Source organism: Sebastes umbrosus, chromosome 23 (assembly GCF_015220745.1).
Source record: "Sebastes umbrosus isolate fSebUmb1 chromosome 23, fSebUmb1.pri, whole genome shotgun sequence".
In the NCBI taxonomy this organism is placed as follows: Eukaryota; Metazoa; Chordata; class Actinopteri; order Perciformes; family Sebastidae; genus Sebastes; species Sebastes umbrosus.
This window is the reverse complement of record NC_051291.1, coordinates 11220727-11238278: the sequence shown is the minus strand read 5'-3', so window position 1 is coordinate 11238278 and position 17552 is coordinate 11220727. Positions and strand designations below refer to the sequence as shown.

At 39.5% G+C, this 17552-nt stretch overlaps 1 protein-coding gene across 2 annotated transcripts in view; it reads left to right on the top strand.

Moving 5' to 3' along the window:
- Positions 1-17552, top strand: part of acss3 (acyl-CoA synthetase short chain family member 3) — a 45111-nt gene that overhangs the window by 1739 nt on the left and 25820 nt on the right. For both annotated transcript variants that reach the window (XM_037759994.1, XM_037759995.1), the window contains exons 2-8: positions 722-866; positions 1393-1581; positions 4451-4585; positions 6988-7128; positions 7848-7928; positions 8182-8277; positions 10725-10876. In XM_037759994.1, the coding sequence (XP_037615922.1) occupies positions 722-866; positions 1393-1581; positions 4451-4585; positions 6988-7128; positions 7848-7928; positions 8182-8277; positions 10725-10876 (939 nt within the window). The remainder of the gene's footprint in view (positions 1-721; positions 867-1392; positions 1582-4450; positions 4586-6987; positions 7129-7847; positions 7929-8181; positions 8278-10724; positions 10877-17552) is intronic.

Below are 17552 nucleotides of genomic sequence, written 5' to 3'. Positions count from 1 at the left end.
TTTTCTTTTAATATAAAAAAGCTTCTTGTTTCTACAACATTTTTACCGGTTTTAGATTATGGAGATGTTTTGTACATGCACGCCTCTGCTCAGTGCCTTCATATGCTTGATTTCAACATAACACCTGTAACCGTTAGATGGATAAGTTATTCTAAATTGTTCTGCTTTTTTTAGGAAGGCAAACATTAAAAAATGCACAACAGCCCCTTAATACATCCATGAACAGCCCACGCACACCTGCACAGAGAATGAAATTGAAATTTTATTTCTTTGTTTATTTGGCGGGTGGAGTTGTCAGTTATACCATCTAGTGTGGTAGAAATAGCCAGATCTGCCTGAATCTGGTACTGTTGTGTTAAAATGAAGGGACACAGCCTAGGCGTCTCTTTTGCTTCCAAAAAACAGCAGATTTCAGACACCATCTGCTCAACCTGCTTGCTGCTCTTTATCCATATGCTCAGCCCCCAGAATGAATTGAAACTGTCGCTTTATCAGGTGGATTGATTTGTGCAAAGGTAACTGCACATGTTTTAGCTTTAAGTGGTTTCATCAACCCTACCAGCCAAAAATACAAAACAGTTTAGAGGTATGTTGATAGAGGTGGTGGCATATGATATATTTACTGTTCACCTAAAATGTATTTAAATTGTATATTTATAGTATATATGTTCTTCATATTTTATTTTTGAACATCTTGTTTATTATGTTTTGTCTCTGTCAGGTTTGTTGGAGGGAAGTTGAACATGTGCTACAACGCCGTGGATCGTCATGTAGAGAGCGGCCGTGGAGAGCAGCCCGCCATCATTTATGACAGCCCAGTGACTGGAACTAAACAGATCATCACTTTCAGGGAACTTCAGGACCAGGTAAATAGCATTATTAGAAAACAGCATAAAGAGCTGGAGTCGTCACTTTGTTAAAGCCTTCAGCTGAGTTTAGTTTTTCTGCCGCGGCTGCTGGATTGAGCCAACATTAGCATGGAGAACAGCAAAATACAATCATGAAAAGAAAGGGAAACGATTACCTTGATTGACATTTGGGCAGAGGCGTCAGTTAAATTTAGGACTCAAATTTCATGTACTATAATTTAAAAAATGTGCTTTTTAGTGGTTGCGCCCAGAGCCAGAAGACATTTAATGTGATTTAATTAAATTTACAAAAAGATATTGAGTTATTTCAATTGTCAGATTATGTCCAATTGAAGGCAATCAATTTAATAGACTTAAATTCACACATTTTATTCAAGTTGATGCATACAAAAATGCATAGAAGTCTGTTTAGCCATCACTTGTTTATGCTAGTTATAGTAGTCCTGAACATTTACCTAGTGCAGTGCCAAAATGCATGTTGATATTCAATTCTCTGCATTGTCGGCTCTGTGTCTCGGTCCAGGTGTCCAGGTTAGCAGGAGTCTTGGTGAAGAATGGGGTACGGAAAGGAGATCTGGTCGTCATCTACATGCCCATGGTGCCGCAGGCCATGTTCACCATGTTGGCCTGCGCACGGATCGGCGCCCCACACAGCCTCATCTTTGGCGGCTTCGCTTCCAAAGAGCTGTCCGTCCGCATCGATCACGCCAAGGTTAGAAAGTCTTGTTACTCACCATGTGGTTGAGATTTATCTTTTGTCATGAGCCAATTTATCTTTTAACAACATGATAATTCAATGTCACTCTTCTGTTCCTTGACCGCTCATTAAAAAACTGAGGACAGGCTGATGTGATGACTGTTCTTTTTATAGTGCTTATATGACGCAGGGTAATAACATGGCTGCAACTAATACTTTTCCAATTCCCGTTTTGATGTGCCATTAGTAATGAGCACCATTCACTCTGCAAAATCTCTGAAACTCTGAAAGCCAGAGATGCCTGAGGCTTCTTTGTTTTTGTGAGCTCAAAATGAGTCATTCACAGCGGAAAGCACTCTGAAGAATGATATCAATGCCATCTGCATTGAGATATTTTAACAGGGCAACGGAAGAATTAATGGAACAATCTGATATTTTGACAGGGACTGTTTGTGAAGATTATGATCTCTGTTGACTGATGTGTTTATATAAACATAAATCTGAAGAAATACAGTTTTATTATTAAGTATACTTGATCCGGTGTTTAATCTTTTATTGTTGTATTACTCTCCTTGGGGGACAGTTAATGTTGGAGTATTGTTGACTCAGTTGTTTGTCAGATGATTAGTTAATATGATCTAACGCTGCAACTAACGATTATTTTCATTATCAATTAATCTGTCAATTATGTTCTTTATAATAATGTGGGAAAAATGTCTATCAGTCTTTCCCCAAAGCCCAAGATGACGTCCTGACATGTTTTGTTTTGTCCACAAAGAGGAAAGTGAATGATAGTTTAGCTCCTCTGTACACAGTGTAATACCTTCTAATGACCACTAGGAGAAAATTAGCTAATTACAACTTAGTGCGTTCCAATTTAGAGGCTTTCCCCTTCAAGGTTGTGGCGTATGTGCATCAAACTTTAAAATCTAAAAAGTTACAGTCGATGTTATTGACTTAGTGGGAACACCTCAGGTGTGTTGTATGTAAGCCTGCTATTTATTCTGGTATCATCATGAAACGCATGTTAACAAGGCTTATGTAAACTGGATTTGACTCGACACAGGAGTTCCAGTGCCACAGGCAGCAGACTCATACCACTAATACCCTGTTTAATATGCAGTAAAACAAATATTCAGGGCAGATATGATGGGAGCACTAGATTCTGTTTTATGATATAGGAACATGAAGTTCTTGACATTTTAGTGCGATAACATTCTCACCTGTCTCTGAAATACAAGTCAGAAACCATGGCATCGTTTTGGATACTGATCTCAATTTTGAAAATCGGATTACCAATATCACAAGATAAGAAATGTATCAAAACTTAGAGCATTCATATCTCAAACTGCCTCTCAGAAAACTGATTCATGCATTTATCTCAAGCAGGTTAGACTACTGTAACGCTTTATTTGCAGTATTATCCAAACAGTCAGTAGGACGGACGGCTCCAGCTCATTCAAATTGCAGCAGTCCTTAACACGTACATGAAAACATATTACTCCGGTACTGAAATCACTTTGACTCCTGGTAAAATAACAGGATCACCTTAAAAATCCAGCTAATAGTCTATAACAGGGATTCTCAAAGTGGGGTCTGTGGCACTCTGCCAGGGGGATTCATTCATTTAAATCATCATGATATCATTTTTGTTTACAAAAGGCTTCACAGTTCAACAAATAATATTATTATTTTTTAAATTAACAGTATAATAGTTCATAAATTACATTCTAATCTAACAAATCTATAACTCTAGAATCAGCAAATATGTTTAATACATGTCCAATATCTTTCTAGTACATTTCTCCGGTGGTGTTCTTTCACAAAACTAAGACTATAGACGTGTTAAATATAGGCTTAACGTCAAATTATTCAAAAGGGACGTATCTGAGGGAATCCCCGGTGTATTCTCTATCTTGTAAGGGGGTTCGTGTCTGAAAAAGATTGAGAACCTCTCTGGTCTATAAAGCAGTTAATGGTTTGTCTCCTCACTACACGTCTGACCTGCTCACTGACCATAACCCGATCAGGTGCTCTCAGGCCATCAGACAGAATTAGATCCAGGTCCGGTGAGGGTACTTTCGTTTTCTGTGTGGTCCTGCTGTCTGGAACAAGCTGCCTGATGACTTGAGGTCCATCACGACCGTGTTCGCATTCAAAAGCAAATTAAAAACGTTCCTATTCCCCCAGGCTTATGGGTAATTACTGTGAGTGTGTGCAGGGGTTTTTTCTATTTGATTGTGTTGATGTTTTGGGGGTTTTATTGCTGTGTGGTTGGGTGTGTGCTTGTGGATACTACTGCAGGGTTTCCGCCAGAAAAGTTGTTAGGACCGCACCCTAAAAACTTGTGTGCAGGAGACCAGAGGGAAAGACGTTGTGTGTTCGTCTCTCAGTACTTTTGTAGCTTCTAACAGAGTCTGCTGCCTCCCTGATTTTACTGTTTCGCTTTCAGCTGCATAGGAGTCCTGTTAAAGTCGTTCAGCTGATGAAAACCAACATTTCCTGATTTCGCTTGCTACTCTGCATAGTAAAAGCTTTAAGATAACAATATAACTTTGAGGAATGTAGGAAATGAAATTTGTTTATCACCGTTTTACAACCGCTACTTTGACTACTAGTCACAACCGTGGTTACACACACACCCAAGCAGGCAGCTCTGTTGTAATGGAGACGTAAATCCCTGGCAGGCTACCAGGCTTGCAATACACTGGCGGAAAACCCTGTACTGTATTCTTATATTTATGTTGTTTATGCTATGTTTGTGCTTACATTTATACCTCTAATTTCTAGATTTTGTCTTTAACTGCAAAGCACTTTGAGTTTACGTGTAATGAAATGTGCTATATAGCTAAATTGCCATTGCGTAATCTGTTTTTTTTCTCAGCCAAAGCTGATGGTTACAGCGTCATTTGGCATCGAGCCAGGCAGAAGAGTGGAGTACATCCCTCTGGTGGAGAAGGCCTTGGAGCTGAGCTCTCACAAGCCCTCTAAAGTCCTCATCTACAACAGGCCTAACATGGTAAGAAGCACAAAGGATCATAAAAGCCTAATTTGTCAATGTGGTGTCATTTCAAAAACCTGCTGACTGTTTGACAGAATGTAAATGCATCTGAAATATGTAAACCTGATTAGTTTAGTCACTGTATAGCTTCTGTTGGGGAGAAAACAATTTCCCAAGGCTAGTGGTTGCTGTTTTTTTAACCTATAAGAACTAAAGAGCATCATATTTTAAAGGATTATAGCCTAGAATAAGCCAAATGTGTATGAATGGTAAATCCTGCCACTGTATGAAAAGAGAAAAAGGATGTATGGCTGCTTCAAGTAGATGAGAGAAAATGAAAAAAATGTGTAGTGTGCTTGCAGCTGAGGGATCGTGGAGGTTGTCATAAAGAGCCTGGCACAGATCCAGTTTGGAAGCCGTGCAGAATGATTATACAGCACACGATTATGCATTAATATGGCGACAGCAAGCTGAAATTTGCTTCACCTTCACACAAGCGTAAAAAAACGCATTGAATTTTTAGGTCTAGAAAATAGAAATGATTCTTAAAATTGATCGCACAGTGTTGCAATCATTCATCTGGCACTTCATGTCTCAAATTTGTTATCAGTTACGCCACGTACCTCTGACTGACTCCGTTGTGTTCTTAAATTAACAATACACAATGCATTTGATCTGGTTTGTATTACCAATGTTATTTATCAGGGAATGATCTGCCGAATTAAGAGATCGCTGTTGCATCTTTTTTGGAAGATATACATGGATTCATTAGTGAACTCTTTTCAAAGGAAAATCTGCGTAAACTCATCCTCTTAAAATCATGTGAAGCACCACTTTTGAAGGTGGCTGCGGTTGCTTTATCAATTACTGCATTCAGCGAGCAAAAGGTTGTGTGGTTCTGCGAAGACGGCTCCCAACATGAAAGCCTTGTTAAATCAGCCAAGTTTTTACTCTGGCCTCGGCTCTGAGTGAAGTGAGCTAAAAGGGATGCATTTCAGACAGCTGGGGGTTATATGGGCTGTCTGTCCTCCGCCTTCGAGAGGCTGTGTGATATTGAACGATCTTAGTTTTGAGCTCCTTCCCTGAGAACCAAAGACAGAAGTGGACGGGACTTTTTTTTTTTTTAGCCCTCGGGGATGATTTAAATGTTAATGAAATTAAATTATCAAAGAGATTTGAAATGAGGCAGATGTCAGCAACTGGAGATGTAAGGGGGCTTTAACATATGACCTGACATTACCTCTGTGGGTTGACTCCAAGAGATTCTAATGACTGATGGGAGTTAAAACAGAATTTAAACATAAACGTCTATGCTAAATATATATATATGTATTCAACTTGAAGTGAGAATTTATATCCCAACGGGAATTTTTGGCTCCCCACTTTCAGGTGTTACGGTAATAAAGTGGTCTAACGCCTTCTTTCCACATAGCTCTGTGGGTCAGGGCAGCTCTCTGGTGTGGGAGGATCCCCCTCGTGGGAACTCTTTCCAGCGCTGCTGCACCTGAGTCAATAGAATTGATCAATAACTCATTCTGTATGAACACCCAGAGATATATTACGGCCATTTGAAGCTATAGAGCAGTCACAGTCTTAGTCTTCCTCCAAAAAAACTGCTCCCGCACACACTTTTCTCTGCTTTATTAGTCAACGTTTCGGTCAACAAGGACCTTCATCAGGACATTAAGAAGATACAATTGTGGTGTGTGTTCTTTTAAACACCACCAAATCAATGTGATTGGATGATTGGAAGTGTCTGCCATCCCTATTGGTTGAGGAAGTGACATCACATATCCATTGCACCATGAAAAAAACAGGAAGAGAAGAGAAGAAAAATACATGTCTAACAAAGAACATCAAACACATTCATCAGTATTGAAGGAAAACACTAATAATCTTACCATAAATTATCACATGGCACATGATCATAAGTATATAAAGTTACACATTAAAAACACTGCTTGGTCAATTTACTAACAGCAACTCAAACAACAACATCAAAATTCCAAAGCAGCATCATCATCATTACAGTTAAGTCGAAGTTCTATATTTCACAGACATACACTCAAATCTAATTCATCATTGAGCCCAAAGTGGGACCCAAAAGTTTGGAGCTCTGTTATCGAAAAGGCTTCTCGTTTAAGAAGAGCTTCCTATAGATCACCTCCACGTCTAGACAAGACCACTTTTTCAATCTCACAGTTGCTGGAAGCTGTGATTGGATGATTAGTCTGTTTGAAATTGACTGCTATTGGGTTATCTAAATTCTTATTGCCACGTACTTTATACTTTTTTCCAGTTAAAGGATGCGAAAAGGTGTCACATTTAGTTGTGCAGTTACATTTTGCACAGTCTTAGTCTTCGCCACAGTTTTAATAGAAGGAAAATTAGCATGTACCTGATTTGTCTTTGGTTTTTAGGAAAAAGTATCAATGAGTCCGGAGTTGAGTCTGGATTGGGATGAAGAGATGGCCACAGCTCGGCCGCACGACTGCGTTCCTGTTCCCTCAAACCACCCTCTCTACGTCCTCTATACATCCGGGACCACTGGAACACCAAAGGTACTCACATTACAGGCTTGTAGTCAGCAGCAGGGGGGAAATCAGTACCTGATTCATAGTTATAGATGTCATGTAAACATACGTTATCACGTAGACTAGTTCTAGGATTTACGGTCGACTGTTTGTCTAAATGCCGTCAGTTCTTGTATAGAGCTTTTTGTGTGACTCATCTGCTCTCTGACAATCCAGGCCCCAATCTAAACACTATCACCGTGACGTAAATAAGACAGAGCATTTCCACAGCGGGAGCTGGAGCTCATGCAGGAGGAATTGCCTGCAGGCAGTTTCAAATGGAAACAAAACCCCAGCTCCTTTCAAATAGCATCATTCTGTCTTTGACCAACAGATGATATCAAATATCCACCTGCTGGCTAGTTCCTGAGCTTAATAGTGCTGTTATTGCCAGCTTTTTCCTCTGAGTTACTGCGACTTTCTCAGTTATTGCTGTAGGGAGATGATACATTTTAGAAAACAATCTCTATAATTGGAGACTTGAGGACAGACTGTTTTGGCTCGGAAATGTTTATACAGCACCATTAACTAATAAAAGCCAGAAATTGGAGTCAGTTTGAGAAGCATCATTTGAAAAACAAAATGCCATCCCCTTCAGCGGAGCAGGGCTGAGCGGCTGTGTTTAGATTGATATTAAACGCCTGCCTCTTTGCCTAGCGCAAAAAACCTGTCACCAGTCTGATGTTTTTTCTTATCTTGTCCCCCAGGGTGTTGTGCGAGACACTGCAGGCTACGCTGTGATGCTGAAATGGACCATGTCAAATATTTATGGACTCAGTCCTGGAGATGTAAGGCAATAAAGCATCCTTTTTCTGCGTTACAGCCACGTTTGAGAGCACAGAGAGAGATTGCTCTGTACTTGAAAAGAAGATTTCATGACCATGTAATATGTCATATGTTTTGGAAGTAGTATGTTTCACTTGTGTTTTCTATTTTCATTTACATATATATATATAACATAAGCTATTTGATTTACATTTATAGTATTTCCTTTAGAGTATCTGTACATATTTCACCTTTTTTTTTTTTAACCTGTTGCAGGTTTGGTGGGCGGCGTCAGACCTGGGCTGGGTGGTCGGCCATTCATACATCTGCTATGGTCCCCTGCTCCACGGTAATAGCACAATTCTCTACGAGGTATGTCCCCTTAGGCGAGGTTTAATATCGAAAACTAACAACAGCAGTTGTTGCAATCACCTTGAATTACCAGAAAATGTGCAATAAAACCTGAGCCGTTCAACCTCCGAAGCTGTACGAGTCAGGTTTTAATGTCTGCCTGGCATCTGCCTCTGCAGGCTGAATACATCCATATTTGGTTAACGACTCCAGTTCGTGTGGACTCTGTTTTACTCTGTTGCCATGTTTGACTCTGGCTGCTACAGTCCGCTGTCAAGAGACAGACTGCAGCTCTCTCTATTTTAGTCTTTCACTCCTTTTCTTTTACTAATGTCAGTCAATGTATCACCTGCATGTGCATTTTATGCCCTGCCACACTGGCGTTAGAAATACATTTCAGTTTACAGAATATGTTTTTTAAGTTCGGGGTGGGCGATATATCGTATATACTTCGCGTATTAGGGCTTGTTCTACGCGGGATGTAGTAAATGACTGTCGAAAACATTGAGTACAAACTGTCACGTAATCTTTTTTAAGTTGCCGGCATGAGACTCGTTTTGGCGTTTCGCTTCAATCACTCTCTCCTGTAGACACAAAAAGAAGTGGGCGAGTATGTATGATGTTTGGCGTGTGTTTTTGTACCTGGAGGGAAGCAGGGAAAGAGCTTGTAGAAAGCGAAAGAAGTGAAGCGCCAAAGCAAGTTTACACGTGTCGAGGTCGGAAACGGTGAGGGAAGATTCCAGCCTCCGTTTCGAAAGAAAAAGACAGTCAAACTAGCCCCCACATTGATTTGCGGTACGCGTATATACTAGGCGTTACGGTAAGAGTGTGTAAGAACTAACTTCAAAACAAAAACAACCTACCGGTGAACGTGATTTATATGATTGAATTTTACATTCAATCAATAAATCAGTCAGCCATTCTGCCAATAATAAATAAATAAATAAATAAATAAATAAATACATAAATAAATAAAACAAAATGAATAAATAATAATTAAAATTGATGATACAAATTTTTATTTCAGAGAAAATTTCAATTTCAATCGAGATATTTTTTATTAGCCATATGGCCCAGTCCTAGATGAAAGAATATAATGTTTAAAAAGTAATTGTAATTAAATCACTCTTTGTGAGTGGTGCAGAAGCAGTATTTCAATATTTGCTCTTGACAGTATGTTAATCGTACAGCACAATAGTACCAATAGACATTGGGAAACTGCAAACAAACTCCATCAAATGGCAAATACAATGAAATCCACCTTATTCCAGATCTTTTACTGTTTCATTTAAATTGGTAAAGCATTTTTTTTTTATTTTACCCCCCCAAAAAATATGTGGGAGGTTGCAATAGAATGGGGTGGAAAAAATACATATATACAGTATATTCCAGCAAAATGTTAATTTCACCCAACAGTATCGATTCACACTTTAAGGACACAGCCCCTCCACTGAGCACAACATTGACATGCAGCACACCTGACTTCTCATAAAACGAGTGGCGAAGGGATAAACAAGCTTTAATGAAATATTTTCTGCATGAATGTGTATTTTCAACAGCCACTTGATATTGATGAATCCGATTATTACAGGTAATTTGGCTTTGCTTTGTGAGTCCACCGCCCATCGGCGAGTGGAATAGATTCTCCGTGCGGGCTTCTTATTATGCGGAAGGAAGGTTATTAGCATGCAACTAAATCTGTAGACCAGGGCTGAGAGGGGAATATGTGTTGATCTTTCCGTGTGCGTCTTACAGTGTATTTCCTCATGTTCAGGGACTCTCATTACATTTGCACTCAGGCTTTCTCTCACCTGTAGGAAGCAGTTCTGCTTGGCAATGAATTAATCTGCCTTCCTTAAATCAATGTTTGACTCCAGCCACGAAGGTTCTTGTGCCAACAGCCCGTCTTTCTCCAGGCATGAAGCTGCCAACCTATTGTTTTTCCTCTGATCAATACACGGACACAAATATTTATTCAGAGCAAAAATGACACCCGGAACTCATTGCTGCTGTTTACCATTCTCATTCATCTGCAGTTATCTCCACACTGTAAGGACAGGCTAGTTGAATACCAAAAAACACAGAGGAAATTGCTGTTTGAGGCGTTTTGCCTGCAGACTTCTTTGGTGTCTGTCTTTTCTCCTTGACAAACAACACTCCTATAGTGCAACTGTGTTTCTAATCCATGGATTTTGGTGCCCATCTGTCTGGAAGGCAGCCTTCCAGTGAGCCTCTCTAGTTTAAACAGCTGCTCTATGAATATTCATGGTTTGTAGTTGAAGTGGATTTGTACCGTGGAACACAACGTAGAGATATTGCTGTGATGTTTTTGAGCTTCCACAATAATCTCTGTATCTGCTATCCGCTCTGTAGGCTGTCAGTCGTTTTGATTTTTATATGCCTGCATGCATGCATGCATGCTACAGTTGGTGGACTAACCAGGTGTTGCTGTACTGTCTGTTTTACAGGGTAAACCTGTGGGGACTCCAGACCCTGGGGCATTCTTCCGTGTCCTGTCTGAACACGGAGTCTCCTCCCTGTTCACAGCACCCACAGCTATCCGAGCCATTCGCCAACAAGACCCCCATGCTGCAATTGGGAAGAAATACCCCCTGTCCAGGTAGAAAGCAACACTTCACACAACAGGACATTCCCTAGAACCAAGACTATAGAAAACTGTTGATAATGCAGTATTTCTAATAAATAAAGCACTAGGTGAAGGAGTACATTTTTATATTGCACCATGGAGATTAGTCCTAAAATGACTGACTGACAATTCAGATAAATGCTAATAATTAATCAGTCTTTAAAAGCAAATTGTATTTGGTTCCAGCATCTCATCGACAGTGAAGATTAGCTGCTTTTATGTGATTTGTAATTTGCAAAACAAAAAAGAGCAAAGCCACTTTGGAGAGGTTACCTTGGGCTATGAAAGTAATAGTTTGTTTCTGCCTTGGTAATCTCAATGTAAAAGAAGCCAAGTCTTTCAGGCTATTCAAAAAACTAAGATAGTTAACAAGTAAAATATTGATTTTAAGCACAACTACAGTATGTTTATGATTTGAAAACTGATAAATCTATGCTATGCACACACTTGGTTTTGATTTGGCACAGTGTAAGACCTAAAGTAGAGTTAACTTTAACCCTTCAGCCCACGAGACCATGCTCCTGTCTACGGATGGAAGATTTTTAAAAGATTTTTATCAATATTGATTCATAATTGATTCCCTTATTGATTCCTGATAAATTGATTAACAGACTAACTTTTTTCACTTGAAGTCACCGTCAAAAATTCTAAATGTTATCCTTTTAATTTATTATTGTCATTTATAGTGGTTATTTGCATAAAAACACACAATTTAAATTATTAGGAAATAAATTCTTATTTTTATTTAAATATTTGCTTTGATTAAAAAAAAAAACAATCTTGGCATTAGTAGTTCTAATGATGTATTTATAAGCTGCTTAGAGCTAGTGTAAGGAAGTTAAACAGGTCATAATTCCCCTCTATTATCTATTTTATATTGCCGTGAAAACATCTCCTTCAAACAACTCACCAAAAACTACATTTTACAGATTTGCATTTGAACACGTCATGATAACGTTATAATCTACCTTCGCCCAATAACATTTTTTACTGAATAGCAGCATTGAATATATATCAGAATTTGTATCACTGCAACCTCCGTTATCGTTAGTAGCTCCGTTATTTAGCCAAGCAGGCTTTTGAGTGATTTTTTTTCTCTCCGCCATGGCTGGGCTCCCAAACAAACTGGTACAGCGTGTGTATGGCGTTACGTCATTGTGCACGCGCAACTGTCAGAAAGCATCAATAAGAGGAATCGATAGTCAACGGAGGCTTGCGATATCAAGGAATCTGACAACTGGGAACCGATTCTCGATTCCCATTCCTACTCCTATCAAGATAGTGTGTGTAGGCCTTAACCTTCAACTGCAGTTAGTTTGTCGAGCTTTGAAACTCCAGGAGTGATGTGTTGAAGCGTCTCGCGGCTGACGGTGTTCTGCACAGCCTGTCCAGCCTCTCGTTAGTCTCTGACCATCTGTTGATGCACAGCCCTCTCCCACCTCCGTATCTGACAGTCTATACCCTCAGTTCAACTCGCTCGGGTGTTAATCAGGATGGATAACAAACAATGGCAAGTCACTGCAGCTCACCTGTATTAAATAATACAGTTATGTCTCACTATTCAGGTAAAGGTCCTCTTGGAGCTCAGAGATAAAACACGTTTTTTCTTGGTATTAATTTTCGCCCAGAGAGTGAAGTATTTGAGATTATTAGAATTATTAATTGTTCGGTGTGGAGCAGAGAAAACTTGGACCTGAGGGGTTGTGGTGTCAATTCACCACTTTCCTTCTGTTCAGCAGTCTGAAAATGCCTCTAAGCACACAATCATAAAGCAATTCTGAGTGCGGATGACCTATGGCCCCAGTGAATTATTCAGTAACTCTGGCGTTGTGTGCTGAATTTGACGTTGTTCGCTGTGCTGAATGCACAGCACCTTTTTTTTTAAAGGCTATATTATTTCCTACAATACTTTTGCCTCAAATATCTTTTTACATTTATCTTCCCTTTTCGTCCCCGCCGCAATCAGTCATGTAAGCGACATGCTGTTTCTGTGTACACGGTCTTATTCTTAATGTGTCTTTTCCCCTTGGAGGAGGCAGGTTGGTGAAAGATTACTATATTTGCCTTGTGCGCTCGGCAAAACATGTCACCATGACATGACACAGAGGCAGCAATACAAAGGAAGCAATGAAATGTGATTTCATTTTAGCGCAGGGGCGGCTCAACGTCTGAGCCTTTTTACTCGCTCCCCTTTATGATACTTTCAATTTTACAGTTCAAAAAAAAGATTTTCTGCCAATAAAATGTGGCTTTTTGAAACTCTGAATGTCGGTTTAATATTCTAATTTAAAAAGGTTTGTGTAGTGGCGCAGTTATCTGACAATGTGGGTGTCAGTTTCTTGTCTTGAAAGTTTAATTTGATATATGAATGAGTGTTTGTGTCAATGGATCCAGATCTAGTCGATGCATTTTGCCACCTCATGTAACACATGGAAGGATATGTCAATACCACAGTAATAATGCAGCTTTTAATTAAAAGTATGTTGATGGAAGTGGTAAAACCTTTCAGAAAAAACTCCTAGCTTTATTATCAAACACATAATTTCATGCTAGAGAGGACTTAAACGATAATTTGATACGGCTCAAATACCCTGTCTGTTTATCGACACTGTGAGACATTTACTCCCACCAGAGCACCGCTCAACTGTAATAGCCATGGACCTTTATCAATGTGCTGGAGCCATATTACTTGTCACCATCGATGTACATTGTGAGTCTGGCTGCAGGGCTGTCTAAAGTTGTGAAGGCTGCAGCGCTCTGCATAAATGTGGCATGACAAAAGGGGCAGACACTCTGTCAGTAGTGCTTTAAAGACGGGAGAAATAACTCAATGCGGAGAGCCTCAGTCATAAACAAGTGACAAAGTGCATGACTCCAGTCGATAGAGCTTTTCGGTGCACAGTAAAAAGCCGGTGCTGTTAAAGGTGACGATGTTTGCACCTTGTTTGCCTTTGACCTCTTCCACTCTTTGAGGGCGCCGGTGCCATCGGCTGAATTTATCATCTTTCAGAGGCTGTAGCAGGCTCTGTTTTAGAGCTAGAGTGAAGATACTGGTATCATGTGAAACTAGAAAACCTAAGGAATAATAATGCTCCGAAGTTAGGCTAAATTTTGGTGAGGAAAAACTGGCATGGTGATTTTCAAAGGGGTCCCTTGACTCAAGATATGTGAATGAAAATGGGTTCTATGGGTACCCACGAGTCTCCCCTTTACAGACATGCCCACTTTATGATAATCACATGCAGTTTTGGGCAAAAACCAATGCAGTTTGTTGCATCACCTATTCTGAAAATGGTTTTCTGCATACTGGAGTACCTAAACAGTCTTGGAACTACATAAATTGACTGGAAGGCTGAGACTCTTGTGGATCCAATGAGCCCAATTGTATTCATGTGTGATGATTTTACTCCCCATAGTAGCCATTTCATTGTAGTGAGACCATTTTTTGAAACTTGACCTCACTGTATAGAATAGGATAATCACGGCCTCATGAAACTTTACAACCACAAATTAGAGACCTAGAGCATTCAGAGGATGGATGGCTTCCCTAGATAGATTGACAATAAGGGGGTTTCTGAGCAGTTTACAAAACAGAAGTGTTCGCCATCCAATCGCCAACACATTTAATTCTTGCAGAAATCTCCAAATGTCAAAAGTTTTTGATACCAAATCACAGCATGGCTTTTTCAATGGTGTTCCTCAAGGTCTTGGTGTCTTAATGTTGTATTTTTGAGGGATTATTGATCATTTTTAATCAAATTGATTGGTAAAAATGGGTTAAAGTTAGCACCAAATCTGTGTAACAAATGGTATCACCCCAAAAATTGCTGCAACAACTTATGAGACATAATAGTTCATTGGAATGGCCATCATATACAGTACTTCTATCAAAATGTTCCAAACCCTTATACACTTTCAATTTTTTTTTTTTAATTAAGAAATTCATTATTTTTTTCACAGCTTTAGAACAACTTGACTCACAGTGACCAATCTTCAGATTCCCAGCTTTCAGATGATGCACACCACTTTTATTTGACATTTACTATTGACCTGCCATCTCCCCCTAAAGACCCTGTAACCCCCTAAAAAAGACACAAATGGGTCTATGAAAAAGAGGGTCGGATTGGAAAAGGTTAACTAGAATAAATTTATGAGAATATACCAGGTTATTTTCTGGTCTACTTGTCCCATGTTGCGGATGCATTTTTATATCGCACAGCCATTCTGGGTTCATGTCAATCTATGTGGAAAACATCACTGCCTTCAGCTATATTCTCATTTGCCTAAATCAGCGTCTCATTTATTCTCGCTTCAACTTTGCCGCACTGAGCTCACAGAATCAGCTTTGAGCATCACGTTGATAACCTTAAACACCATGAATATGTTGTTTTTCTGCTTTACTGGCCTCCTCCGAGGTCATACTGTAGAGATTAGTGTGGCCTTATCTTTACAAACTAGCATAGAAATAGTTTTTATTGGCTAACATGTTGTGCCCAGTGTTGAGCAAATATTGAGAGAGAATATTTGCTTTTGCTATTAACATCCTTTTATTAGTTCATTTTATAGCGCTGCATCAGTAAAGTTCAGAGTACATTTGCCATCATTGTAGAGCGGATGCCATAATAAACTTAACAGTTGGTACATTTCTTGGTTTAAATGTGGAACAATAAAGTCTTTGTTTGGCCTCATACTGTTTGCATGTGAAGATGTTTATCTTGAAACAGATGGTGCTTAACTTGTAGATAATTATCTTCCTACATTTAATCAGTGGGCAGAAAAAATGTTAGGCCGTGAAATCAATATCTAAGATTGAAGGAGGCATTTTTAATTGAACAAGGTTGGAAACAACTAACAAGCTGTTGAGAAGTGAAAAAAATATAAATATTGTATCTTTATATAATCTGAAATAAGTCAAACATCACCGTCATTAATGTTTTACATATTATCCTTGATTTTATTTTGGGAAGGAAAGATTTTCTTAAGATCTTTTCTTCCTGTAAACAGTACAAGATGTTTACACTGACTATTACGGACTTAGTGTACAGTCCCTGAGCTTGGGCAGCAGCCAAACCATCCCTACCCACCCACCACTGTTTCTGAGGTCACAGTGTCTGTGTGAATCCTCCAAACTTGTACTTCCATTGAACTCCTTAGAAAATATGAAAACCACAGAATCTGAATTGTCCTTGGATAACAAAGCGTGTAGTGGGAGTGTAGCGGGAACATAAGGTCACTGTCAGGACACTGAGTCAATCATTCATTTATTCCACATGTTGCGTTGCTCAGTTCCTGCAGGGCGTGATCTATCTGACAGCTGAATGATGGTACATTGTTAATTCAGAGGTTTCATTATGGTCCTTGATGTACTTCCTTCATTATTTGATAGATTCCAGGCATTTACTTAAAGTGGGGCTGGGTGATAATTCAATATGATAATTTATCGTCTTTCAACGGAATCGTATCGTGATAAATATATCGAGATATCATGATACACAATTACGCCGTTTAAATTGGTAATAACAAGCACTTACTTAATTTTCTCAGAAAGTGTTATGTGAAATATTGTGAGGGAATATCATTTGAAGATTTTATGGTTGTGTTTTTACATCACACTTTACATTACCACCAGTAGGTAACCTCCATGTCTGTAAAGTGAAGCCAATGTGGAACTGCCTGAAACTTGCATTCTTTCTAATAGCCAGCAGGGGGCGACTCCTCTGGTTGCAAATAAAAAGTCTGATTGTATAGAAGTTTATGAGAAAATGAGCCTACTTCTCATCAAACAACGAGGAAAACTGAACATGAAACCTCCGAAGAAAATCCTAATCAGATTTAAAACTCACCTACTTGATATTAAAACGTCCCCCTTTAGTGGAGGGGGAAAGTGTTATTTGCAACTGAACTGACTCCCAGGCATCCCTCAATATGTGGGTGGTGATAAATAAAGACAGAATATTTATGATGTTTTTCTGCTTACTAACATGAATTCTCAATTTTTTTCTGGTGGGTGTAGCCCATGCTCCGCAGCCACAGTGTTCCCTGAAAACCAGAGAAACCATAATATTCCCAATGAACCCAAGAAAAGTTTAAGAGCGTAGTGCTTGAAAAAGAGAATCGAATATAATCCAGGGAGAAAGCGGGAGTAGAGATGATACGATTCAGCGAGGAGACAGTGACATGATGAAACTCTTTTTGTCTGTTACAGAAGATAGAATGTGACTTCAAGTTTTGATTGGAGTTGGAAAGCCATTTCGCTGTCGCGGAGCATTGAGAGCGATGAGTGATGACGGGCAGTCATTTGTGGGAAAGTGTAGCGATAAGACTAGCATCTATGGGTCCACTGTGGCCTGGACTTATAGGGGGTTACAGATAGAGAGCAACCAGCAGTGTTGTGAGTGGGATATGAGCAGCCATGGGCAGACGTCAGAGGGGAGTTTGGGAGACAACTGTTGTGGGAGAAATCAGGAGGAGGCTGAAGATAGAAACTGCAGTGTTTTGGGTCACTTGTAGGTCATGGAGGGAGGGTTTTTCATGCCAGGAAGTAGCGTTTTCCAAACTAGGAGGAAACTAATGTTTGAACAAGGAGGGACCAGTGAGGGAGGGACAACTTGGTCAGATTCAGATGTGGTCTCCAGCTACTCCATGATTC